The sequence below is a fragment of the Naegleria gruberi genome (genome assembly GCF_000004985.1).
Source record: "Naegleria gruberi genomic scaffold NAEGRscaffold_83, whole genome shotgun sequence".
Classification (NCBI taxonomy): Eukaryota; Heterolobosea; class Eutetramitea; order Acrasida; family Naegleriidae; genus Naegleria; species Naegleria gruberi.
Genome location: NW_003163244.1, coordinates 35360 through 61977, shown reverse-complemented (window position 1 = coordinate 61977; position 26618 = coordinate 35360). Strand labels below are relative to the sequence as shown.

The following is a 26618-nucleotide window of genomic DNA, read 5'->3' as shown; positions in this document are numbered from 1 at the left end:
TAAACCGAACTTAAGGCAGCTACAACAATGCGGACAGTTCATGTTGTATGATCGTTAGTATCTGAATACTAAGAAATTATTTACTGTAAAATAAGAACATTCAAGCTTGTCTCGGAATGCATTCTCTGGGTATATCTATTTACTACCCGATCATCAATTCATCTAGACATGTTGTGTTATATTATTGAGGAAAGAAATTTAACAACCAACATCACACAAGGATGGAAATTTAGAAAATAAAGGTTTGCAAAAATCATGAAAAACATTGAAAAAAATGACACAATTTAGCATAGAGGATTTACCTTATGAAATATTTGACCATATTTTCTATTATTTATTACCGAGTGCCGAGACAAGGAAAGTGACTGGGTTTAATGACTTGTTGGCTATTTCTCATACAAATAGAGCATTGAGAGAGAGGATGAGAAATAATTCGTTTTTTTGGAGTTCGGTCTTTGCTAGATTTACAGTTTTTGTATCAACCTATTTTGTGGAAGATTTTCCTTTGGTTTTTGATTGCGAAAAGGAATTTTCTAATTGTTCTGTGGATCAGGAAAATGGAAATTATTATTATTCGTTGTTGAAGGAAATTACAAAAGAATACATCATGTGGTTGCAGTCGTTTTGCGACTTGTCATTGATTAGAAAATTAGAAATACCAATACCTGTGGATGATTCACCTGATGAAATTATGAAATTATGGTCCGAAAATACTACCATGTTGTCTTACCTATTAATGTATCCGGTTGATGTAAAATTGAGAATGGAGACATTTATTGAAAAATCCAAGATATCCTTCTCCCATTTAGATAGTTTGGATATTTTCGATGGATTTGTGGATCCACACTCTATTATTCACACTCCAGTTGGAAGTAATTTGAGAAAGATAGCTTTGGACATGCCAAAAGAGGCAAAAGTTCCAAGGGAATCATTTATTAAGAATTTTGTTGAGAGTTGTAAAAATTTATCGAAATTAGAAACTGTTGAATTATGTTCGGAATGCTTATCTATTACGGACGAATTATACGAGTCGCTTTTATGTATAGCACCAAAACTCAAAAATATTGGTATTGATAATACCCAACACAAATCATTGGAGAATTGGAACAAATTGGCACCAAATTTAACAGTTCTCAAACGGTTATGCTTGCAAACTTGTTGTTCGGTTCAGTTAGAAAATAATCCAAACGCCAAAAGGTATACAGGTGATTATAAGATTTTTGTAGTGCCTCATTCTGTTTCAGATTTGACGGTGATGGATAATATTAATGTTGGAGGTTTTTTTGAAGAGGTAACCTTTTCTGTTTGTTTCAATGGTATTTTACTACCTAAACTCAAGAAGTTGGATTTACAAATTTCTTGTGTGATAACAGAAAACCAAAAACCATTCCCAAATTTGGAATGCTTTTATTATGATACTTTTGGGAATTCTTTAACGGATCAAAAGACTCTATTCAACTTTTGGATGAATAAGCACGAAAAATTAAAGACAGTACTATTTAGCTCGCTACCATCAGAGGTGCAGACAAAGAAACAAAAGGAAAAACAAGTACCCGAGTTGATTCTCAAAAAGAAATTGAATCGAATGAAAGCTCTCAATATTAGATCCGACGCTGAACTCTATATTGAAGATTGTCCAATTCAATTAACTGTTTATAATATTGGTAGTAAAGCCACCATCAAAGGAAGAAATGTAAAGAGAATTGGACTGAATTTCAACGAATCCCTTAACCAAGAAACTTCTGTGTATGTGGATGTTGGTAAATGCAACGATTTAGATATTGACTATTCAAAATCTTCCAAGACTCACATACACATTTCAGGAAATATTTCAAACCTTGAATTGATTGCGTCTAGAGTGGAAAAGTTTGAATTTTGCCATAACATTCATCTTGACGAGACAGCTAAACTTTCACTTTCATCAGTGTCAGTTCCATCTCTATTTTTACAACAACACGAACAAGATGACTTGGCGAGAATTTCTGGAAAGTTTTGTGCATTCCTCTCTCAATTCTCCAACCTGAAGAACTTGAAGATTGTGGTTCATGAAGATTACGTTTACAATATTGATACACAACTTACTCCAGTCACTGAGGATTTACTTCACGATATTTTCTCCAAGAAATTCAACCTTGTCTCCAATATTAACTCTCTCGTCTACAATCAGAGAGCATTGAGTTTACACTCTTTCACATCACTGCAATATTTATATTTGAAAGGTCCACACAAATTCAAGTTTGTACAAATACCCAATCTCAAAATATTGGAAATGAATAGATGTAACATTGAAGGAGCTGAAGTTGATTTAACTGGTATGACACAATTACAATCAATCAAAATTTGGGATATGAGCTATTTTAGCATAATCTTACAGGAGCAAATGGATCACTTGAAGCATTTCCTAGTTTATTCTATCAAGGAGCTTAAATCAAAATTATCAATCAAATCGAAAAAGTTGAGAAGCTTTATCATTACCAAGATTGGTAAGCTAGCAAGACATTCATTTATAGAAATTAGTGAAACACCAAAGATTCTATTCAAGGTCATTCATTTACCAGACGAATCAACACCAACCTCACCAATCCCAACCTTTGAAGATGACGAACCAGAAACAATCTATGAAGATCAAGAAGACTGGAATTAAACACAATTCCTTAGATTTTTCACACCATATATAACTAGATTTTAGGACATTTAACACTTCGCTGCTCAATGGCATCTTCTACTCAGTGCAAACCTATAACTCATAACACTCGTTCGAGTAGGCATGAATTGTTTGCATTGGAAGATCAGATTTCATTCAGTTATTGTATAAACCAACTTTTGAGAGTACATCATTGTTGTATAAATCCTCATAGGTTAACTATATCTCTAATTTTTGCAGTACTGACCATTTCCTTGAATGACAACACTATTGAGGGTTCACCTTTAAGGTAATTATAAGAACTAAACTCATACAATCATACAGCAATTCTCTCCTGAAAGTTCAACAACAAGATGAGGTGTGTTACTATTATTGATCATCACGCTAAACTGATAAGGTTAATTTTAAAATATAAAAGAGAAGCAAGTTGAAACGGAACGTACACTCAATTGTTGTGTATACAATTCATGTAACTGAAACATTAACTGCCACTCCATTGATATATTACGATGCAATATACGTTTGTAACAAACTGATACAATTACATTACAAACTCAGCTCACACCAATTAGAGGATGGCAATGGTCCTACCCTTATCGACAATCCACGACCCATATTCATGCATACTCCCATCCCATATCCTGTTGTTGATATTGTAATCACACCATGCACTCCAAACATTTTGAATTTTTCACACGCAACGTAAAGATATTCCAGAAGATTTTTTTTTAACATACTATTAAGGGCGAGAGATAGCAAGGATTTGAGCATTATACCAAGAAACAATGTTTCCAAACTTGAATAGTGGCGAAAATATGCATCATCGAGATACTTTTCCTGAAAGAGCTCTTTAAGGTTGCAATTGGATATTTAGCGTATCTCTCAGTGGTGGTTATCTGTTAGTTGAGGAGTATCTTACGGAATTAAACAATTGACTAAATATGCTCCTGAACACTTCAACTTGCTACCTGCTTGGTAAGGTGTGACACACATTGAAAATTGTTCCAATTTGATAGAGAAGATCTCCGTCCCAGATTCAAAAAAAACAACATTAAGCTGCGTGTGTGAATTTATTCCTTTCACTAATCTTTTCACACTTGATTTAACACAAACGTTCTTCAATAATAATAATAATAACAGACAAATTTAATACAATCAATACTATCCAACCGATATTTGTATCAAGTGACCATCTCGTTAAACGTACGTACATTTGAATGCGATCTTACTCAATCTTTGGGTGGGGACCAAATCTACCTTAATCGTTTTACATATTTGGATGACGCTTACTGTAATCAGTTATCTCGCACAGAGAAAAATTTGTTAAAAAAATTAACTAGAAACCTCCCCTAACTGAATGAATCCTATTATTTATGTGCTTCCTCATGATTCTTTTGCCCTACTATTAAACCAAATGGCAGTAGCAGCACAATCATCATGTTTCCTTCCAACTCCTCCAACCTCCCCTACTACTACACCTCTTACTCTCCCAATAGCAGCATCAGCAGGTACATTTAATTATCTTCATCACGGCTTGACGACCACTTGCACATCAAGCTCAGCCGTTAGTCCACAATCACCAACGGCCTACTCCACCACCTTAATGAATTCCCTTAATCATGTAAATTCATTAAGTGATATGAATGTTCATGCCATGATGAATGTAACTTCACCATCCGTTATTCCTGTAGATGCATCTATTGATTACTCATCCATTCAACAACAATTCCTCAACTCTTATTATCCATTCCAATCCGTTATCCTCCCAGAAGAGAAGGAACATGATGATTCCATGCTGAACATTGAACCATCTGTTGACATTGAAAGCCAACAACAACCAATGTTAAGATTGGATGTTAATGACATGTTAACATCTTGGACAGATTTGTTCAATGAATGTAACATTAAGGGAAGTTGTAGTCCAACATCAACATCCAGCAGTGTTACATCTACATTATCAACCAGGAGTACTACTAGTCCGTTTAATACGGATGCTTCCTATGAATCTGCATCTAATCAATCAGGTGAAGAATTGAGCTCTCCAAAGTCAGTGGATGCTGCATCAAATATTAGGATTCAGTTAAAAACTCAATCAACTAATGTATATAATATTAACAAGATTGTAAAACCAGAACATGTATTCAAACAAAGAAAATCAGTCCTTGTTACTTCAGAAGATAGCAAAAAGATTGAATTGATCAACAAGAGTAGATTTAAAGAGAAGAAGAGTAGAAAGAGAATGAAGTATCCAGGAGAATCTTCCTTGCATATATGGAAGTGGATGGAATGAGTTTTCCTCTTCTTAAATTATCTTTAAATTTACAAATTCCTAAAACCTTAATCAACTAATGTACATAATATTAACAAAACAACAATATACATAATATACAATTCAACAAACAATAATATACATAATATACAAAATAACATTAAAATAATATACATAATAAACAAATTTATATTCCTTCTTTTGAATATCTTGATCGAAAACATGATGATTACATGAACATGTTCAGGATCACAATGATAACGGAACATGCTAATCAAAAAATTGATCAAAATCAAAACTAGAATCTCCACTGCTACTTCCACTGTCATCACCCAATCTTTCCCTGATGGCTTCTAAATATTTCAATAAAGATTTCCATCTCAAATCTTCAGCCAATATGTTGGAATTGGGTGATGAAACAAAATCCGAAGAATCATCAATGGTTTGCTTATTGAAAAGAATGGGATTTGGTTCGATCGGAGCCATCTCACCTTGGTTATCATGATTATTCAAAATTGTTTGAATTTCATTGATCAAAGATCCAAAAGAATTCCTCACTCGGGGATATCGTTTCTCTAGTGATTTGAGAGCATTATAATCTCGTTCCAGTATCGAATAATAATCAATGGTCAGAACCTTTCCATTTGAAGTTATGAATGGCATATTATTTGCTCGTTTTCTTGATTCAATTTGTCGAATGACTTGTAAATGAATTTTTGCACACTCACTCACACATGGTATCACCTCAGGAACAGAATACCTGTCACGATATAAACGTTAATCATTTGGTTAATTAAATGATTGTTGAAACATACTTGAAATATTCATGTTCTGTCAAGCATGATAATTTCAGAGCAACCTCTTCCAGTTGAGGTGAAAATGCAGGTAATCGACTCAGGAAAAACAACTGGAATCCATAATAAATTAAATTTCTGTGCAGTTTTTCAAATTTGAAGAATGTTTCAGAATGACAATCAATCATTTGTTTGAATAAATCCACTCTGTACTGTCCAACTACTTTAAAAACAAAATCCACAACCTGTTTGAAAAAGCAGTAATTCTCTGTTGTGACTGAAGCCGTTCTCAAATACTCCAAAGCCCCAGGAATGAGTAAATTTTCCAAATTTTGACCAACTGTCACTTCAAATATTTTTGGCATATTTTCTATAAATGCAGAAAATCCATCAATGAGATCATTTGATGACTTGTTTTGAAAAACAATCTTTCTCTCCAAATTCTTTTCATATAAATCAGTAAATTCCTTCCTCTCACTCAAATAAAACTTTACAATGGCAATGTAAAATCTCACTTTTACAAAATCTCCAATTCCACTATAATATAATGAAATAAATTGACAAGCAGCATTGAAATAAAAGTTCATGAATGATTTTGTAACCAATTTTGAATAAAGTTCCTCACAATTTTTCATACTGTCACTTGCCAATTCCAATTCTGTATTCAATTGATAATAAATTGACTTGATGGATAAGTAAAATAAATAGATACATTGTAATTCTTCAATATTCGATATGTAATCATTGGGAATTAATACAAATTCATTGTTATTTTCCAATTGGGCCAAGTAATGATTCACAAAATATTCAAATTTGGGTTTTCTAATGACAGGATGTCCTCCACTTATGAAAGTATAGAAATAATGAATGACATTGGCAGCTAGCTCATCTAAATCTTGTTCCTTTCTCTTTTTTCGCTGTTGGTAAGCCTCTGCTGCCTTTCCTCTCTTTTTAGGTTCATTATACTATTCAGATATTCAATTCATATTAAACATTTAAATATTTTAAAGTGTTTAAAGTGTTGTAAACGTACAGCACATGCAATTCCTCTCTGAATACATTTTGAACAAGTTGGCAGTTGTCTATCACACTTTTTATGTGCCTTTCTACAGCAAATACACGAAATTGGTGATAAATTCGATAAATTTTCAACTCTATCATTTTGTTTTTCATTCAAAGAATTTAAATTTTCATCATTTTCGGAGTTGGATGCTAATTCAGTAATTAGAGTTGATGTAGTTTGTTGCATTTTCTTTTTTGAGATTTAATAACAACGACTCTTTTATTGTTCATACTCATTTGGAATGAGAGTATTTAAAATCTCCTCCAATATGTACGAACATATAATTTACTATGGAAGGAGACTGAAAGTACTCACTCTGAGGGAAGAATGGGTACCGAACAGCATGGACTCCATTGTTTTTAGTTGAAAAATTGTGTTATTAATGTGTTTGGATATTGAGATTCTATTTCTTTAACTATTTTCATTGATTGTAAAGTGTTTTGATAAAAATCAATTCAAGCAAAATCAATATTTCATCCATCTCTGTCCCAACACAGGAGTTTAAAAACCTGCCACCTTCTCATCAAAATAACTCCAAAAATTCCCCACAAAACTCCTCCTCATTAAATCCATTCAGGAGTTTAAACGAATAAAAATTTGAAAATTAAAAAAAACACAAAAAAAAATGCGCGCCAATTACTTGATCGTTTTATTGTTGTGCTTTTCTGCGCTAATGTTCATGATGATGTTGGAAGGCTCGGAAGGAAAGGCTCCTCCAACATCTAATTTATTTGTGGATTTGTTGAGAGGAAAGAAGATAGCTGGAAGGAGGAGACTTGCTCCAGCACCTCTTCCAATGAAGATTTCGCCTGAAGATTATGTCAAGGTTGATATGGATAATAATCCATTTGAATTTAGTGGTTTTATTGAAGTAAATTCGACATACAAGGGACAAATGTATTATGTTTTTAGTGAAGCTTTGAGTGGAAAGGCTGATAGTCCAAGTATGTTTAGATTTTCACAAGTGATTGATCATTTAATAATTAATTATTCAAAATGTGTATGATGAAATTTTGCTGATTGACCAAAGTTATTATTTGGTTCCAAGGAGGACCTGGTGCCGGAAGTGAATTTGGATTGTTTGTTGAAAATGGACCATATCTTGTAGATCCAAAAACTTTGAAACTTGTCAAGAATCCAACAACTTGGAATTATGATTATCACATGGTATGTCATTTCAATATTTTTGAGCTAATTCACCAAACTGTCAAAAGATTTGGCTTGATAATCCATTGGGAAGCGGTTTCTCACATGTTCAATCTCCAGGTTATGTTCACAGTGAAGATAGAGTTGCTAGTGAGGTGCATATCTTTTTGGAAAAATTCTTCCAATTGGACTTTGCTAGAAAATATAGAGGTAATGAATTGTACTTGTTTGGTGAAAGTTATGCTGGAAAATATAGTAAGTATTTTATGAAATTTAAATTATTCACATTGAAATAGTTCCATCTATTGCTTACAAGTAAGTTTATAAATATTGGAATTTGGAATTTACATTGATTCATAAAATAGTATTATGAATTCTGGTTTCCCATTCAATTTGGCCGGTATTGGTATTGGTGTAGGTTTTTATTATTTCAAATTTGTAAACTAAATCAATTTTAGGATGGTTTAACTGATCCAGAAATTCAATTTGCCAGTTATGATACTTATTCTTTTGCCACTGGTTTGATTGATGGACCTCAAAGAGCAGTTGTTAAGAATTATCAAGATCAAATTGTTAAACTTATCAAGGAAAAGAGATTTGTCGATGTTATGAATGTTAACAATAATCTCACAGACTTTGTAATTAATCAATGTGCTGGTGGTGTCAATGTTTACGATATTAGAAGTTATGGAGATCCAGACATTTCTGCCTACGTCCAATATGTAAACTTGCCAGAAACCAAAAAGCTCATGCACACAGAAGGTGTCAAATATTACGATGAAAACAATGATGTTTGGAATAATCTCTTGGCTGATATTGCCAAGTCTGTCAAATATAAGGTTGAAGCTTTACTTGATAGCCCAGAAAGAAAGGTGCGTGTATTGTTATATAATGGTCAGTACGATTGGATAGTTAATTCCGTTGGAGCTACCAATTGGATTCAATCAATGAACTGGCATGGAGCTAGTTCTTTCAATCAAGATTTGGGTCTTGGTAGAAAGCCATGGAAGGTTGACGGTCAAATTGTTGGTTACTCTCATCAATATGATAATTTGGTAACTATTTTGGTCAACAAAGCCGGACATATGTCTCCAATGAATCAAGGAAAGAATGTGTTGGAAATGGTTAGAACTTTTACTCAAAACAAAAACTTTTAATTTATTCCTTTGACATCACGTTTATTAATAAACGTGCTTTATGAAATCAATTAGTGAACATTTTATTTAGCTATGTTTCTGAATCCAGAGGCATTTGGAATGTGTTTTGGAATGACATCATGTGAAAGTTAAATTAAACACAACCAGTAATGTCTACACATTCACATGATGTCATTCCACATCTCATGTTACAAACATGCTATTTTCTCACGCTCTGAAAGAACAAATAAACACATGTGTTTTTTAAAGAGTTTTGCACTCGTTTACTCAGAAAGGAAAGCAGTATCTCACAATTAAGGTCAACCATTTATAAAGTGCCAATTTATTGAAGTGTGTTGTCTTGATCATTCATTTGCTTTTGAATAAGAATAGCTTTCAATATTTAATTGGATTTGAATAAGGTGTTGTTTTGATCGACAGTAATGTCCATAAGGAACAGTATTTGATTATTACGGTTGTTGTATCAATTTTCATATGTATCATTGGAGGTTATTCATACGGTGAGTGTTGTTTTCAATCAGTAGTACGTTGTTGCTGCATTGCTTTTCAACATTCAAAACAACATGTTTCAAGTGGAGTGAAGAAACATCTGCACATGTGCATGGATGCTACCTGTTGTAATTTGAAGAATGTATTCAAAAAAAAAATCATGATCAACTGATGCATGTGTAGAAATGTGTAGACACATATGCAGAAATCAGTCAATAGTTCACATCCCAATGCATATCTTGGTTATTACTAAGAAACCAGATATATAGTCCACATCCTTCTCATTTCTTAATGGACATGAAACCTAAATTCAAATGGTGGATTAATCTCACATTTCTCAATTATTCCATTTCTAGTAATTGAACGACATGGTATTGAATAGTTATTGTTGGTTCTCGTTTTCAATCAAAAAGAAATTTTCAAAAAAATAGCATTACATGAGGACCTATAATTTACCTACGAAAGCAATCGGAATGCTTATTACATTCCTTTTGCTATTAGCTTTAATTTCACATATAAATTGCAAGAATGGTAAATAGTATTAATTTAATATTTATTAAATATTAATAAATATTTGATAGAAATAATGATGAATAATAAGAATATATTGATTCTATCTCATCCATTTCCCGGTCACATCCGACCAAAGGTTGAATTAGTTGAAAAACTTTCTCAATCATTGACAATTTCAAACATTACAATATTGAATTCCAAAATGGGATTGTTATCAGATTCAAGAATGAAGAAATGGCATTCAAAACTGAATATTTCGGAGTCAGAGAGAAAGATTCATGTTTCTTTAATGGAATCTAAGGATGTTTTCTTTACTCAAGTTGAGGATTTTGAAGAATTTCATAGAGAAATGAGTAAAATGATTGATATGGATATTTTGGATCAATTCAAGTTTACATTTGATAGAATGATGATTCCCTATGAACGATTAATGATTTCAAAATTGGAAATTGTGGAAGTTTGGAAGGAAAGCGGAGAAATTGAAAATGTCATTTCATTTGAGGAACGTTTACAAAAATTATCAAAAATTGCAAAACCTGGAATTAAGAGATATTTGAGAATTAGAAATGATCCTTCACAGACCTTATTTGACCAAGCAGTTATTGATTTTACCTTAATTTCCATTCAATCCATCATTGCAGGAAGCAAAATTCCATGTACGAAAATTTTCACTGCCTTTTTCAGACAATTCATGTTGCACTATCCTGGAATCATTGCCAATTCATTGGATTATTTCACTAAATATCCTAATCGTTTCTATATGCCATTCGTTGCCATTCAGGATGTATTCTATGCCAAAGCATTCATGGAAAATTTGGGTGAATATTTTGAGATGAATGAAATCATTGCAAGTGATAGCCAATGTGCCCTAATTCAAACTTCCAGTTATGGATTTGAATTTGCCTCTGGAAATACTCAATATTTCAATGCTCATCTTGTGGGTCCATTCATGAATGAGAAACAAATTAATGATGAAATTGAAACTCTAAGAAAATTAGCTCATTCCAATGATTCGAGTTCTGGAATGGGAGATCTTTTCAATTGGATTGATGAGCAGGAAGATATCATGTTAATGGTTCTCGGATCTACAATGGTTTTGGATGAAAATGGAATGAAAAAGTTATTGGAAGGACTTCAAATTACCTTAAATGAAAATCCAAGAATTTCAATCTTGATGGCACTTGGAAATCTCAATATGGAAATATTTGAAAGACTTTCATTCCATGATTTGTTCAAAACTAATTCAAAGAGATTCAAAATATTGAAAGGATTCGTTCCTCAAAAGGGATTACTATCTTTGGAAAAGGTCAAGATTTTCTTCACACATTGCGGAGCTAATAGTGTCAATGAAGCTCTCTATTTTGGAAAATTACTAATTGGATTCCCATTTGCCTATGATCAAATGAGAGTTTCACATGCCATTGAGGAATTCAAAGTGGGTCGTTCCATTTACCATTCAAAGAAGGAATCCTCAGATTGGAATATCAATAGCATCTCAAAGGCAGTTCATGAGCTTTTATATGATGAACAGACAAGTGACAAGTACAAAACAGCCGCTAGACATGCTAAGGCACTGACAAGAAGATCTGGAGGAGTGAGCAGAGCTGCTGAGATTGTGGAATTAGTCTCTGAAGTGGATGGTGATTTATCATGGGGAGTTGCAGATAAGCACTTGACATGGTGGCAATTCTATTGTCTGGATATCATTCTATTCTATGGTATTATCATTTATTTCACTATCAAAATGTCAAAACTCATTTGCTGCTATTCAAAATCAAAGCAAAAGAACGAATAATAAACAAAATCTTAAAATGTTTAACAAAATCATCATGCTTAATCATCTTCCAAGAATGGTCATTGATTTCAGTTGGGAGTTTCACTAAAACAGACTCCTCATTATCCGGATGGATCAATCGTCCTTCCATCGGGTTTCCACTTTCAAATCAACCAACAATTTGCTGTCCTTCCTTCCAATTATCATCCAAGAAAAAAATAGAAGTAAATCGTGACACTCCGTTGTTCACTACACACAATACTAATAACAGGAAAATTAGCAACATGCAAGGTGTGAGGATTGGTTATTGTTGTGTATTGTCCATTTGCATCATGTTCATGGTAATGATGGTCAAAAGTCATCAAGCAATGAATAACAAAATGATGGGAAGATTTTCCATTCCGATCAAGGAAGAAAATCTTCGAAAATTGGTTAAGAGAGATAATGTAGAGATTGGTCAATTGTTTTCCATGTATCAAGATGAGAAATTCATTGCTCAAAAGTCAGCTGTAAAGTCATCAAGAATTTCAGGCAAGATGAAAGGTGCAGATGTGAATGGAAATTTCTCACCATTGATTATTGTGGGAGGATTGGGTGGTTCAGCACTCATGTCTCAGAGAAATAATGCTGTGAAGGAGCCTCATTGGTGGTGTGAAAAGTCAACTGATCCATTCCAAATTTGGATTTCTTTGGAAGAGCTAGTTCCATACTTTACTGAAGATTGTTTCGTTCATGACATGTCTATTGAATTGAAAGATGGTTTATTGAGACAAAAAGATCAAGGTGTAAAGATTTTTGGAAAGGATATTGGTGGAATGGGTGGTTTAGAATCAGTTTTAGCACAATTCGAAAGTAAGGCTTATTACATGAAGAGTTTATCTGATTATTTGGTACAGAATGGAAATTATCAAATTGGAAAGAGTTTGAGAGGGTTAACAATGGATTGGAGATTGGGTGTGAGAGAATGGGCCAGTAGAAACAATTCTATTGGCGGTGATTTCTTTAATTTGAAAGAATTAGTTGAAGACACTTACAAGATTAATGGAAATAAGAAAGTTTCACTTTTGGGACATTCGATGGGTGGTCCATTCTTGCAATACTTTTTGGCTACTTTTGTGGATCAACCATGGAAGGAGAAATTCATTGATAATTTCATTCCAATGGCAGGTGCTTTTGATGGTTCTCCACTTGCTTTGGTAAGTTTTTCAATTGATTTGTTACAATATTCTTTACAATAATTTTCACATTCAATTCAGATTTTATATGTAACTGGTACAAATTGGGGAATTCCAACCTTTGAGCTCTCTAATGCTAGAAAAATTGTTCGCCAATATGCTTCTCCATTGTTCATGTCACCAAATTATTTCCCTTACAATTACCCATTCTTTACCTATAATAGAAATAATGTGTCTGGACCAAGTTATAGAATTAATCTTCCAGATATTGAAAGATACTTTTCAGATGCCCAAATTGCAAATGGCATTAACATTTACAATCATGAATTTTCTGCCTATTCCAATAACAAGATTGCCGCTCCAAATGTAACCACTCACTGCTTTTATGGTTATGGTGTTCATACTATTACTCATATGGAATATTCGGGTTCTAAGGAGTTGCATGATTTGGACTTTGATGACTTGTGGAAAGGAATGAAAGTGTTAAATATTGAAGATGGGGATGGAACAGTTCCTGCCTATTCTCTCCAAATTTGTGATGAGTTTGCAAAATATCAAAAACATGCCGTGTATCAACATAGGTTTTTCAACACTTCTCACATTGGAATTGTTCTTGATGAAAAAGTATTCGAATCTCTTTTACAAGTTCTTAAGAAATAAATATAATTTAATATTGAATTCTCTAATTGGTAAGTGAATCAAAATCTAAGAAGGCATCATCATCGGTCTCTTCTGGTTCTTCAGAAGGTTGATTTCCAATTCTCTCCTTAATTGCTTCCAAATATTTAATAAGGGACATCCATTTATCATCACCCTCGTGCGAACTTTGTGGAGAGGTGTGTTGCTGCTGATGTTGTTGATGTTGCTGTTGTTGGGCAATGATGGTAGGTAATCGAAGAGCTTGTGCAGTGGCAAGATTTAAAGTATTGACTTGCATATTGTAATGATTTTGTAATGTAATTCTAATTTCCTGAATTAAAGTTCCACACACCATACTAACTCGTTTGAATTTCTTTTCCATACATGTAAGTGCATTCAAATCCTTTTCCAATATCGCGTAATAATCAATATTCAATGATTTTCCTGTTGTTGTTATGAGAGGTGCATTATTTCTTCTGCTTCCATTCTCAATTTGTTTACAGATACGCAAATGTATTTCAGCAGCTGTTTTTACACAACCAATCATTTCAGCAGAGCAATACCTGATTCAACTGTGAGATATATATATTGATTATTGAAACTAACCTGAAGTATTCGGATTCTGTAATGCAAGAAACTTTGAGAGCCAATTCTTCCAATTCATTTGCCATACTTGGCATTCTTGTGAGATATTGCATATGAAATCCACAATAAATCAAATGTCTATTAACTTGTGCAAATTTCAATGCTGTTTCTGTGTTGCAAAATGTCAACCTGGAACAATATTCAGCTCTGAATTGACCAATTACTTTAAACACAAACTCTAACACCTGTCTGAAGAAGGCATAGTTTTGAGTAGTGGCAGGTGCTGTACGAATATACTCCAAAGTTCCAGGAAGTAAAATATTGTCTAGCTTTTGATCCACTGTGACTTGGAAAATCTTTGGAACTCTTTCAATAAATGATGAAACACCATCAGTTGCCATATCATTAGTGATACCAGAAACAAAAGCAGCTCTTCTTTCCAAATTCTTTTCATACAAGTCAAAAGTATTTCCTGTCAAATGATTTAAATAAAAATTCACCAAAGTTTCATAAAATTTAAGCCTTGACAAATCACCAATACCACTATAATAAACAGCAACCAACTGACAAGATGCATAAATATAGAAATTGAATGATTGTGTTAAATATTGTCCCAGCAACTTTTCACATTTCTTCATAATTTCTTCAGCAATATCCAATTCATAATGAAATTGATAATAAATTGCCTTCATTGACAAGAATAAAACATAGAGCAATTGTAATTCCTCCTCTGAATGAATAAAATCATTAGCAATCAATTCAACATGTTCTCCATTCTCAAACTTGGTCAAATATTCATTCGTGAAATATTCCAATTTCGTCTTATCAAGCACAGGATATCCCGAACACACAAATGTAAAGTAAAATTCACTCACTTGTTGAATTAAATCTTCATGTGATGATTGTGCAATTTGATTCTGATGAGGAAAATCAGTTTTTTGTTTCTTATTCTTTTTATAGGCATCTGAGGCTTTTCCTCTCTTTTTAGGCTCCGAATACTTTTATTAAATATATATTCGAATATGCTAATTATTATTTCAAAGCTTACATTACATTCAATTCCCTTCTTTGAACATTTAGTACACGAAGGAAGTTGTCTATCGCATTTCTTATGGGAATGTCGACAAGATTCACAACTGATTGTGGATAATGATGTTGTTGTTGCTGATGTTGATGTCAAAGATGATGTTGATGGTGGTAATAACTGCTCTGAGGATGAAGTTGTGCTTGAGGACATTTTTTTTGTAAAATTGAGGGATTCTTAAGTCAATGTTTTCTTGACAGATTTTGAGGTCGAGTTGAAGTTTTGGTTGTGGACAGAGGAAAGGTGAAGCAAAAGTTGGTTTTTAAGTGAATGATGGGAGGGTATTTGGTTAGGTAACTGTTTTAGTTAGTGGAGCTTATTTAGTTTAATTCTCCATTTGGGAGGAGCCAACTTTTTGTTGTCATGTTTTTTAACTTGAATATTTCACTAGAAATACCTGAAACTAATTGAGTTTTTGTAAACAAAACAAAACTAACAACTACAGTTTTGATTATCCATTCAATTTTATCATCAAAGCGCACATAATATAGTTTACAACCAAAAAATGCTTGCGCATCAATTTATCCTATTCAACAAGGACAAATTTCATGTATAAATAAAACGAAAGTCAGAATTTGATTAGTTTCATAAAAACAAAAAGAACAAAAAGAAAATTGAAAAAAATGGTTATTGCATTAGTCACTGGAGGTACTAAAGGAATTGGTTTGCAAGTTGCTCTTCAATTGGGAAAGGAAAAGTTTTACAATGAGTCAATTCATATTATTGTAACTGCTAGATCTCCAAATGAACAAGCATTTACACAATTGAAGGAAGAAGGAATCTCTTATGAATATTTACCTCTTGATCTTGCATCAGATCAATCAATTTTTGATTTGAAAAAGACAATTAAGGAAAAATATGGAAAGATTGATATTTTGATTAATAATGCTGCTGTTGCTTCATCACCAAAGAAGGATCCATCTCTTAGAGATTCATATCTTGATATTTATTCAGTCAATGTTGCTGCTGTTGCTATCATTATGGATGAATTCAAGGAATTACTGGAACAATCCAAACATCCAAGAATTGTCAATGTTTCATCAACTCTTGGATCATTAGCAGTTGCCCAATTACCAAACTCTCCTCAAAAATTGTACACTACTTATACAATTACCAAATCTGCTCTCAACATGTTAACCATAATCTACTCTCAAAAATTTGCAGAATTTAACATTAAGGTAAATGCCACTTGTCCTGGCTATTGTGCCACTGAATTAAATGGTTATCAGGGAACAAAGACTCCACAAGAAGGTGCTAAAGTTATTGTCAGGATGGCACTTATTAAGGATGATGGTGTCACTGGTGGTTTTTTCAATTTGGAAGGTCAAGCAGAAAATCCAGAAGTCATTCAGTGGTAATTAGTTCAATAAATGATATTATTATTTATTAGATTCTTACTTGAGTAAGACAAATTCACAATTGATAACTTCACCAATGCAAACTGCTACAAGGCATTCGTCACCATCATCAGAAGCAATATTTTCTCCAATCTTTTGAGAAATCCTTTCGAATAGTTTTTCATCACTTTGCTCATCTTCGTCCTCATCTTCACCACCCAAGTATTCTGCAACATGTTTCAAAAACTTGGACTTTCCAATAATTTGTATCGTTTCATGGTTACAGGAAGATTTTATATCCATAACAAATGGAGTTGACTCATCAGAGTTACTCAAAAGTTCTGCAGTAAGCTCTTGTCCATAGATGGTAGCAACAATACTCTCTCTTTCACATTCATTGAAAACCATTCCACCAACTTCATTAACTGCCATGTCAGCAATTTTGCCAAATGTCAATGCATAAACTTTTTCTCTCAAAATTGGTTCATTTGGTTCTTCATCATCCTCTTGTTCATAATCATCAAGATCCAATGAGTCACTTCCATAGTGTTTCCAATAATCAAGGTAATATTTAAAGATATATTCAGTGAATTCATCACTGTTATCAAAACTATGTACAGTAAAAGGAGTATCTCCACAAAAGTGATCAGTCATGGCAAAAAACTTATCTTGTCCCTTTCTAGCCACACTTTGATAATTCAATGTGGTCAATCCACTCAAATTACCACTCAATACAAATTTAGCACCCTCCTCACCAATATTATTGTTAAATATCTTCAATGAGGTGAGTCCTTTAATATTACCCTTCGATAATTGTTCAATACCAGCACTGCCAATATCATTATCTGACACATCCAATGCTGTCAAACATGGCCAATCAAGATTAACAATCTTTTCAAATGATGTTGATCCAAAACCTTCTGCTCTCAAAACAAGACCAACAACATTCTTGAATAAACCTCCCTCTGCACTAGCAATAAACTTTCGGATAGATTCTTCATCAGTCAAACAAACTCTAATGGAACATCTGGTAGCAAGCACCCGATTATTCCATGATGAACAAACCAATCTTTGATTGTTAAATAAATCATTTCCGGAGAGGAATGGGAAAATCTTGTGACTAAACACATCATCTGGAATGGAGTTGATGGAATGTTCTTGTTGTGGTGTGATCTTCATCTTCTTGGCTGCTGGTTCTGTCATTTTTTTTTGGATTTGTGGCGGGAACTGTGGCTATTTAATTCGATTGTGGTTTGATTATTATTATACGTGTGAATAGCTTAAATGAAATCAATAACCGGTTTCCAAGCGAAAGTGGAAATTTTTTATTAAATGTTGCAGAACTCTACAGTACTAAGGAGGTTATAAGGGTAATTCATTCCACACATATCTTTGCTAAATTGTTGTTTTTACGTCCGCTAAGGAAGTATAAAGTTCTTCAGAAATTTAAATTATGAACTGATCAAGGTCTAGCTCATTATCATTTGATGGTATGAAATCTGTATTTTCGGTGGTACTGTTATTGCCTGATACATTGCCTAATTCTCCATCAATAGCTTCCAAATAGTGAATGAGAGAATTCCACTTTGCTGGTCCTTCAGTACAATTAACCGTCTCATCTGAACGTGTCAAATCATTGGATTGATCACTATAACAATCACTGTTACAATGTTCATTATTGGCAATTGGTTCCAAATCATTTTCTTCAATGAACTGTGTGGAAAATCTTATCAGTCTTTCATTGTGAGCTCTTAATAAATTTCTCATGTTTGCCAGTAAATCTTCACACAGATCAGCCACTCTGTTTGGGTACTTTTTCTGTAACGATGTAAGAGCATTGACATCCTTTTCCAGCACCGAATAATAATCCAAAGTTAGTATTTTTCCATCTGTTTGAAGTGTAGAATTGTTTTGTCTCTTTCCAGACTCTATTTCTTTACAAATGTCTAAATGAACTTGAGCTGCACCTTTCACTGAAATAAGCACCTCTGGAATGGCGTAGCTTTTGAGAGTTAAATTATTTGCAAATCAACTAAACTTACTTGAAATATTCACTTTCAGTGGAAACTGTTATTTTGAGAGCTACTTCTTCAAGTTGAGGTGTTATATAGGGTATTGCATTCAGATAGTACAGGTGAAATCCAAAATACATAATAGTTTTGTGCACTTGTTCGAATTTGAAAAAATCGTTCGTATGGCAATCCTTCATTTCCTTAATAATATCGTTATGATATTGCCCCATAACTCTGTATGTAAATTCTGTGACCTTTTTGAAGAATGCATAACCTTCTAATGTTTTTGGAGCTACCTGTAAATATTCAAGAGTTCCAGGAAGTAACAAATCCTGAAGCTTACGGGCAACTGAATGTTCGAAAAAGGTTGGCATCTTTTTAAAGAATCCAGAGTATTCATCCAAGAAATCAGTTGATGATTTTGAAAGGCATGTCATTCTCTTCCTCATATTCTCCTCATACTTGTCAAAAACTGTTTTCTCATTTCCATTCAAATAATAATTCACCATCGTGTCATAGAATCTCACTTTTGAAAGATCCCCTGCTCCACTATAATAAACTGCCACCATTTGACATGCAGCATAAATGTAGAACTGCATTGATTTGGTCAACAATTTCCCCAAATACTCTTCACACATACTAATTGTTTCAGATGCTTTTGGTAAATTGGCATTCAATTGAAAATAAATACCCTTGATTGCCAAGAAGAATGAATAAATTGCATTCAATTCTTGCTCGCTGGTAATATATTGATTCTTTTCAACTGTAAATTCATCATTATTTTCAATTTGTGTCAAATATTCATCTATAAAGTATTCTAATTTTGCCTTGACAATAATTGGATAACCACCTGCCATGTACGAGTAATAGTAATGAACAATTTGCTTTAATTCAGTTCCATCTTGTTTAATTCTCTTCTTTTGTCTGTAGGTTTCCGAGGCTTTTCCTCTCTTTTTAGGTTCATTATACTTTAATTTATAATCAGTATATACAATTTAAATTAAACCTACAAAACAATCAACTCCTCTCTGAATGCATTTCGAACATGAGGGAAACTTTCGATCGCAACGTTTGTGGGCCTTTCTACAGCAAATACAAGAAATTGGTGATAAATTAGCCTCCAATCCAGCTTCTGATGATGATGTGACAAATGCTGATGATGATGTTGGTGGAGGAGATTTATTCTCATCATTAGAACTGTTACTACTTGAATCTTGTTGCATTGTGTATTCCAAATTTTTTTACTTTTGTTTCGAAAACTTCATCTGAGAAATTTTGGGTTGGGTGTTGGAAGCGCTAGTTTTGCAAGCCGAGTGAGGACGCATTAATTATCAGAAGAAAAATGCAAAGAAGAACAAGCTCAAAAGAAACATCTTGTAATCTGTTTCCTTATTATCAAACACTTTATTTTCATTTGCTTATTGTTAAAAAACTAACTACTCATAAGATCTTTAAGATTACTGGAAAAATTCACTTCATTTGGCCTTGGGTGATAAACTCGATTTTTATTTTAAGGGAAGTGATAGGTTTTCAAGTCTCGCACCTCACTCCCAGCAATTCTTTGCTTGTGTACAATGTATGTGTCAAGCTCCATTCTTTTTAGCATGGAACCTGAGAAATTAGGACTCGATTGTTGGGAAGAGAGAAGGGAAGAGGAGGAGGTGGAATTAGATCTAAATGATGATACAATGGATTCACAATTGGTTTGTAATTCATCTTCATGAGATGACGACACATCGAATCCTTGGTGTATAGATGGAAGAGGCATTGGGCATAGTGAAATTTGAGTCTTGGCGAATGATTTACAGTATCTCTTCAATGTTGGAGATTTGGTATTTAAACATTTCAGGTCAGATGGTGATGTCAGTGCATAATCTTCCATATTACCGTAATCTTTTGATGCCAAGTTCTGTTCTAGTGTGTTAAAGTCGACATCTGTATGTTGTTTCTTCATTGAAGAGTTTAACAATCGCCGCGAGAGTCTTTTCTTTGATGGTGATTGTTTAATATTAGTGCTTGCTGGAGCTGACTCTATTGACGAGGTGATCATATTAAAATTGCCTATCGAGGTGGTTGGATTTGCTATCGATTGAGCTTCAAAAGTAGCACTCTTGGCTGTTACATAATTCGTAGAACGGGCTGTTTTCTTAGTCACGTTAAGTGATTGTGTTGTTGATATGGCAGATCCCATCCTTATATTGATTTTATAAATTAATGGTGATCGTGTGTGATGATGAGAAATTGTCGTTATTTTCACCCTTAGAAAACCGCTTGGGTATTTTTCGTTGTTTTTTTTCGTTGTGCTCTATTAAAAACTAGGCATCCTAAAAAGAAGAATATTTGGGTAAAATATGGAAATTTGGGCTCTAAAACCGAGACAAAAATTCTCTCTGAATAGATAGAGTCCTGTTTTCTAGATAGAACATGTTTGATCGAGTGGTCATGACTCATTGCTTAATCGTATTTCCTTACTGTTCTATGAGAACTGCTCTGAACAGTATTAAGAGCCGATCGAACTGTGTCCCTTCCAGCATAGATTTGATTTTCCATTTTCATTTTACAAATTAAATTTAAAATTCCATATTAAATGGACAGATCCATTTAGATATTGTCTCCAAGCTCTAAATTGAAATAACATCTCCCATGAAAGTGGCTGAAAATGCTTTCGATTTTTGACAATATTTAAGGATTAATGAATCCTTTTACTGATTCAACAATCAAAGTGAAATATCTAAAATTAAGGATGAGGAGCGTAAAGGACAGAGAATTTAGAAGCTCTACCCCTAAATCACAACTTGATTTGATCCAAGTTGCCAATAATATCTTTTCTTCCCTCCTCGCTTTCAAATTGTACAGCTGTACTGAAGAAACAAAAATCAGTGATAAAAGTTTTCTGAAATCTATAATAACAAAGTACACCAAGGATATATTTCCTCCAATGAATTTCCTAATCCCCCCCAACAATCAAACATCTACTAATTGCCTGCCAATATTGTGTATAAAAACCAGCAATAACAAAAAATTCCCGACAAACAAAGTTTATAAAAAAAGCCTTTAAAAGAGCGAGCAAAACGATGGGACAAAACAACTCGGCTGGGTCGAAACGAAAAAAGGTATCCACTAATAATTCATCTCAAGCCAATGATAATACCCAACACCAACATCATCAACAACAACAAGTGAATGTTCAAGTGGGAGGGAATACTCTCACTGGAAGTGCTGCTACAATGTCTTTGAAACAACAACAACAATCGGCCAATGGTTACCATCAGGATGTTCCTCAAATTCTAATTTCTCCAACCTCTAATAATAATATTAATGGTCTATCTATGGAGGGTTATAATAATTCAGCAACAGAGAAGAGAAATTCTGAAGAAGTACTTTTAAAACAAAAAGTTAATGAATGGACAGTCTCGGACGTAACTAAATTATTCTTATTTAAATCTAATGAATTTACTCTACAAGACGACCATAAGAAAGATATCGTCCAAGTATGTGTAGAGATGATCAAAGAACAATCTATTGATGGTACCTATTTTAAATTATTTGATGAGAATGATAATGAATATACCTTTGACCAATTTATTGAAGACACCGAGTTGAGTTATCATGAAAAACATGATGAGAAGGTGGATTCAATTCTATTACTATTCTTTGATTATATTAAAAGTGTTCTAACACTACAACAAGAAAATATTTTCGAAGATGATAATGAAGAGGACGATGAAGAGGAGGATGAAAATTCCGATTCAACTGATAAGAATCAAGAAGTGTCAGTAGGTGATTATGTTGAAGATTTTACCGACAAGGTAGAGAGATCCAAGTTGGATAAATCACCAAGAATTCAAGACTGTGATCCAATACAAAATGCTAGTAGTAGTTCTTTTGTTGTACAGACGGATTCATCAATTATTCATCAATATTCAACAAGTATTACTTCTACTTTCCGTAAATATCAATCAAAGTTGGAATTGTGGAATTTGGATGATGAACACTATGAACGCTTTCAATTAGAAATTAACCGAGTTGTTGAAAAATTAAAGATTCAAAACGAAAGAAGAGCCGAGAAAGTTGAACCAATAGAATTAACATGGAAAGCTCAAAATATGGCCATTCCATCAAGACTGAAATATGTCTATTTCAAACCTTTATTATTTTCGAATAGTAATAATTCTACTAATAATAATAATAATAACAATACGAATAGTAATACTAATAGCAATAATGTAATTAGTAATGGTAATCAATTTAAAGAATATGTAAAAATCAAATTTGTTATTACCGATCTAACCTTTAATAGATACTTGAAGAGATTATCAAGTGGTTTAATCAAAAGCAAATTTGGTCTAGTACATGTTGCTCTATTAATTGGAAATGTATATTTAGAATGGAATGATAGTAGTCTTGTTAAAATTAGAGAACCTGGAAGTATGAATCCACTCTTTGTATTGGATGTTGCTACTATTCGATCTGATAACTTGGATCAAATGTTTTTGCAAATAGCTCAGGTTGTATCAAAATGGAATATTTATCATTTATACAATACTCGCTCATGTAATTGTCAACATTTTGTTACAGATTTATTACAAACCTTACATTTGGAATCCATTTTTGATAAGAAGATTAATCAAAATACTTGTGTTAAACAATTTTTCAAAAAGGTTAAAATGGGAAAATTGAACAAGTTATCTCTAGAACTCTCAAAAGAAATGCAAAATTTAATTAAGGAAAATGAAAAGGAATTTTTCGAAAAGGTATTCAAGAGAACCAGATCAGCACGAGATGGAGGGTTTTTCAGTAATGGTAAAATACCAACTGAAATTACTTTCAAATCACATTCCATGTTGGATCAGTTTTGCCATTTCATGAAAAAACATGCCAAGAACCCAAACATCAGATTGGAAATGCAAGAAGGAGATTATTACAATATTTTGAAAGCGTTTGATAGAGCTTTTTGGTTAAGAAAAATGGCTCTGGATAAGCTTAATGATAACACTGCTCAACATCAAGAAATATTGAAATTATCAGAACCACTCGACAAAGAGCATGGTGGATGTTTCTTCAGCGAATATGACGAAGAAAATGACAAGTACAAGAATTCCTTAATTGACGCTAACGATTTTATTATTCATTTCACAGAAGAACCACCAAAGAAATTTGAAATTTTATAAGTTTACTAACTTTCTAACTGCTAGTTAATATTACAATGATATTAACAATAATTTATTTTTTGAATAAATTCAAATTCTTCAAAAGTGCTGGTTTCTTCAAGACTGTTCTCTTGAAAAATTCAATTCGTGAAGTCTTCAAATGTTGTAAAACACTCTTCAAGAGGTACGATTTGTCACGATTAAGGTCAGTCTTCTCGAATTTGGCAATAATTTCTTGCATTACTTTTTCATGTTCTATCAATTGTCTATTCTCCTCATCACAACTAACCAAACCTTCCTCTGAAAATTTTGATTCGTCAATCAGGAAACGTAATACACAATCTAATTCTGCAAAACAAGAGGCACAATTCTTCAATCCCTCTGTGTCATTGCAAAACTTGAGTAAGTATTGCACATCCTTATACAGTGGTACAATTCCTTTCATTGTTATTTCCATTTCCTTTGTTATTACATTTTGCAAATAGCGAGCTATACTATCACATGCAGAGAACATGATTTGATCCTTTTTCTCTTGCTTAAGATACTGTAATGTACGATGAGCATTATCCAAATATTCAATCATGTCGAATACGAATTGATGAGGTTCGTTGTACATTTGTTGTTTTGGATCTTGTTGATTGATACCCAAGTTATTACCAAGTGTTTTAAAATTGTCAGTAATTGTACCAATAACACCGTTTCCTTGATATTCAGGAGCAAATGAGAAATTTTGACAAAAACTTAATAATTTAGAACATTTGGAGGTCAATTCTCTCAGGATTGAGTTTTCTCCTCTTTCCTTAGATTGTTGAACTTGCATACTAACTTGTTTGAAATAGGTGATTGTTGATGATTCAGAGGTAGAAACGGCAGCGTTCTTAGATGAAGAGGTAGTTGAGGAAGTAGATTGTTGTTTAACTCTCTTTCCATAAAAATCTTCAAAGTAAGGTATGATATAATCAGAAATGGCTTGATAATTAATAACAACTTGCACATATCTAGCAATACCAGTTCCAGTACTACTATTCAACTCCTTATCTAAACATTTTACAGCATGTTCGAATAGTTTCATAATACCACTCTTAAGTTGTTTGATACTTGTTGTGTAGGAGACTATTCTATCACAATAAACTTCATAGTCCAATATGAAAGATTCCACTTCTGTTGCCAATGTCAAAACAATCTCAGAAAAGGCAATATAATTGTTAGGATTTTGCATGAGTCCATACTTTTTCAAATCCTTGTATTCGGCACTGTCTGTTCTTGGGCAAGTAAAAGGTTGCTTACAATCACTATCTTCAATATTACTAATTGATTTAAATTCTATAGAGTTAGAGAAGGCACTTCTATAGTGAGCTAACAAATCAATCAATAATGATGTGTGAAGACCCAATTGTTCAGAGGCTGTTAAACTAAAAATTAAAACACACTTCTTCATATTCAAGTACTCTTTAGGATTATTCATACGAATAGCCAAGTGTTCATCAATAGATGTCAGAATTTTTTGCAATGATTGTTCCCACATAGAGTTCAATTCAATATTTGATAATAAACTTGAAGTTGTTCTCAAGGTAACAGATTCTACAGTAAAGAAACCAATTATTCTTTCAAGCCATTCTTGAACAGTGGCAGGGTAAATGGATGTATCCTTGTCTGATTTCTTTTGCTCGAGAAGTGGTGCATGATTAATTTCATGATTCAACTGGATAGTTCTATTTCTCTTATAGTAACCTTTGAATTGTTCATATGAATCCATAGATTCATAAATATGTTTACAAGTATATACAGGTGTTAATTCAACTTGATATTTTTCAAGAATATCAAATACAGTCAAGCTGTCATTAATAATATCAATATTTGGAAATGTAAAATTGAAATTATTGGTCTTGACAAAATCGTCATATTTAACTCCATTAGTAGTCATTAAAGAAAATTGCATTTCAATCATTGATTTACCAATATCTCTACTCTTATTTCTAACATTCACTAACCATTGATTAAAATCTCTTTCAACATTCTGTTTGATTTTTCTCTTGAAAATTGGAATTTGTTTTTCAATAAATCTAGCAAAATTAAATTTGTGAACAGTTCTTATCGATTTTTCTAAATGTTCCAAAGTTTTCAGAGCAGAAAAGTATTTTTCTTCTTGAATTTGTTGATGTACTTTTGTTGCTAATGTTGAAACATGCTTACAAAGATCAACAACTTGAAGTGCTGAATGAATATTCTCAGCAATGTTTCGATATAAAACAAGTTGTTTACCACATTCTAGAGCTTCCTTTCCAGCTTTTTGAACTTCTTCATCAAGACCAATAATCTTTTTTTTCAATATTTTACCATCACTTCTAACACTTTTCAATTGACTAACAGATTTTAAAAACTCTTCATAATTAGAACTACAAATAGTTTCAATTTCCGTTTTTTGTTTATCAAGAAAATTATCCAAACTTTCATAAAAAGTATCTTCCTTTCCTCTTTCATAAACTGTTTTAATACTTCCTGTAATAAAGCCTGATTCTACAAGTGAAGCAAGAATAAAATCATCACCCGTACTAAGAGGTTCATGTTGTTGTTGTTGTAATTGTTGATTTTCCTCTTGATCTTGCTTTACCCGATCCATAATTTCATCATACGGAATGGCTGAAGAGGTGTCATTGTCCTTTGTTGATGTTCCTTTCTTTCCCAGGTTTAAGAATTTTCGCATTTTTTTATTTAAATATTAATTATTTATATTTATATTAAATTATTATTGAGATGACAAATTGGATATCGTATCATCATTGATAT

The 26618-nt window shown here is 32.9% G+C and overlaps 13 protein-coding genes across 13 annotated transcripts; 7 read left to right on the top strand and 6 right to left on the bottom strand.

Moving 5' to 3' along the window:
• Positions 1 to 274: 274 nt before the first annotated feature.
• NAEGRDRAFT_59947 (uncharacterized protein) lies at positions 275 to 3080 on the top strand (the record flags this gene model as incomplete). The annotated part of the gene is made up of 1 exon (XM_002669375.1): positions 275 to 3080. One exon carries the CDS (start codon positions 275 to 277, stop codon positions 2642 to 2644), a length of 2370 nt encoding a protein of 789 aa, XP_002669421.1. The 3' UTR covers positions 2645 to 3080.
• Positions 3081 to 4058: 978 nt separating this feature from the next.
• On the top strand, positions 4059 to 4934 carry NAEGRDRAFT_75645 (uncharacterized protein; the record flags this gene model as incomplete). Its single annotated transcript, XM_002669374.1, has 1 exon — positions 4059 to 4934. One exon carries the CDS (start codon positions 4059 to 4061, stop codon positions 4932 to 4934), a length of 876 nt encoding a protein of 291 aa, XP_002669420.1.
• A 249-nt stretch (positions 4935 to 5183) lies between these two features.
• Positions 5184 to 6956, bottom strand: NAEGRDRAFT_75644 (uncharacterized protein; the record flags this gene model as incomplete). Its single annotated transcript, XM_002669340.1, has 3 exons — positions 5184 to 5673; positions 5729 to 6672; positions 6741 to 6956. 3 exons carry the CDS (start codon positions 6954 to 6956, stop codon positions 5184 to 5186), a joined length of 1650 nt encoding a protein of 549 aa, XP_002669386.1.
• A 439-nt stretch (positions 6957 to 7395) lies between these two features.
• On the top strand, positions 7396 to 9073 carry NAEGRDRAFT_75643 (uncharacterized protein; the record flags this gene model as incomplete). Its single annotated transcript, XM_002669373.1, has 6 exons — positions 7396 to 7714; positions 7801 to 7937; positions 7985 to 8171; positions 8213 to 8231; positions 8282 to 8330; positions 8375 to 9073. 6 exons carry the CDS (start codon positions 7396 to 7398, stop codon positions 9071 to 9073), a joined length of 1410 nt encoding a protein of 469 aa, XP_002669419.1.
• Positions 9074 to 10148: 1075 nt separating this feature from the next.
• NAEGRDRAFT_75642 (uncharacterized protein) lies at positions 10149 to 11870 on the top strand (the record flags this gene model as incomplete). The annotated part of the gene is made up of 1 exon (XM_002669372.1): positions 10149 to 11870. The coding sequence occupies one exon, from the start codon at positions 10149 to 10151 to the stop codon at positions 11868 to 11870; it is 1722 nt and encodes a 573-aa protein (XP_002669418.1).
• A 359-nt stretch (positions 11871 to 12229) lies between these two features.
• On the top strand, positions 12230 to 13684 carry NAEGRDRAFT_75641 (uncharacterized protein; the record flags this gene model as incomplete). The annotated part of the gene is made up of 2 exons (XM_002669371.1): positions 12230 to 13045; positions 13106 to 13684. 2 exons carry the CDS (start codon positions 12230 to 12232, stop codon positions 13682 to 13684), a joined length of 1395 nt encoding a protein of 464 aa, XP_002669417.1.
• Positions 13685 to 13706: 22 nt separating this feature from the next.
• Positions 13707 to 15485, bottom strand: NAEGRDRAFT_75640 (uncharacterized protein; the record flags this gene model as incomplete). Its single annotated transcript, XM_002669339.1, has 3 exons — positions 13707 to 14226; positions 14270 to 15246; positions 15297 to 15485. 3 exons carry the CDS (start codon positions 15483 to 15485, stop codon positions 13707 to 13709), a joined length of 1686 nt encoding a protein of 561 aa, XP_002669385.1.
• Positions 15486 to 15955: 470 nt separating this feature from the next.
• NAEGRDRAFT_75639 (uncharacterized protein) lies at positions 15956 to 16690 on the top strand (the record flags this gene model as incomplete). The annotated part of the gene is made up of 1 exon (XM_002669370.1): positions 15956 to 16690. One exon carries the CDS (start codon positions 15956 to 15958, stop codon positions 16688 to 16690), a length of 735 nt encoding a protein of 244 aa, XP_002669416.1.
• A 36-nt stretch (positions 16691 to 16726) lies between these two features.
• Positions 16727 to 17872, bottom strand: NAEGRDRAFT_75638 (uncharacterized protein; the record flags this gene model as incomplete). The annotated part of the gene is made up of 1 exon (XM_002669338.1): positions 16727 to 17872. One exon carries the CDS (start codon positions 17870 to 17872, stop codon positions 16727 to 16729), a length of 1146 nt encoding a protein of 381 aa, XP_002669384.1.
• A 243-nt stretch (positions 17873 to 18115) lies between these two features.
• On the bottom strand, positions 18116 to 19904 carry NAEGRDRAFT_75637 (uncharacterized protein; the record flags this gene model as incomplete). The annotated part of the gene is made up of 3 exons (XM_002669337.1): positions 18116 to 18671; positions 18712 to 19649; positions 19692 to 19904. 3 exons carry the CDS (start codon positions 19902 to 19904, stop codon positions 18116 to 18118), a joined length of 1707 nt encoding a protein of 568 aa, XP_002669383.1.
• A 287-nt stretch (positions 19905 to 20191) lies between these two features.
• NAEGRDRAFT_75636 (uncharacterized protein) lies at positions 20192 to 20872 on the bottom strand (the record flags this gene model as incomplete). Its single annotated transcript, XM_002669336.1, has 1 exon — positions 20192 to 20872. The coding sequence occupies one exon, from the start codon at positions 20870 to 20872 to the stop codon at positions 20192 to 20194; it is 681 nt and encodes a 226-aa protein (XP_002669382.1).
• Positions 20873 to 21755: 883 nt separating this feature from the next.
• NAEGRDRAFT_54218 (uncharacterized protein) lies at positions 21756 to 23852 on the top strand (the record flags this gene model as incomplete). The annotated part of the gene is made up of 1 exon (XM_002669369.1): positions 21756 to 23852. One exon carries the CDS (start codon positions 21756 to 21758, stop codon positions 23850 to 23852), a length of 2097 nt encoding a protein of 698 aa, XP_002669415.1.
• A 321-nt stretch (positions 23853 to 24173) lies between these two features.
• NAEGRDRAFT_59946 (exocyst complex family protein, subunit Sec15) lies at positions 24174 to 26535 on the bottom strand (the record flags this gene model as incomplete). Its single annotated transcript, XM_002669335.1, has 2 exons — positions 24174 to 24179; positions 24304 to 26535. 2 exons carry the CDS (start codon positions 26533 to 26535, stop codon positions 24174 to 24176), a joined length of 2238 nt encoding a protein of 745 aa, XP_002669381.1.
• Positions 26536 to 26618: the final 83 nt, after the last annotated feature.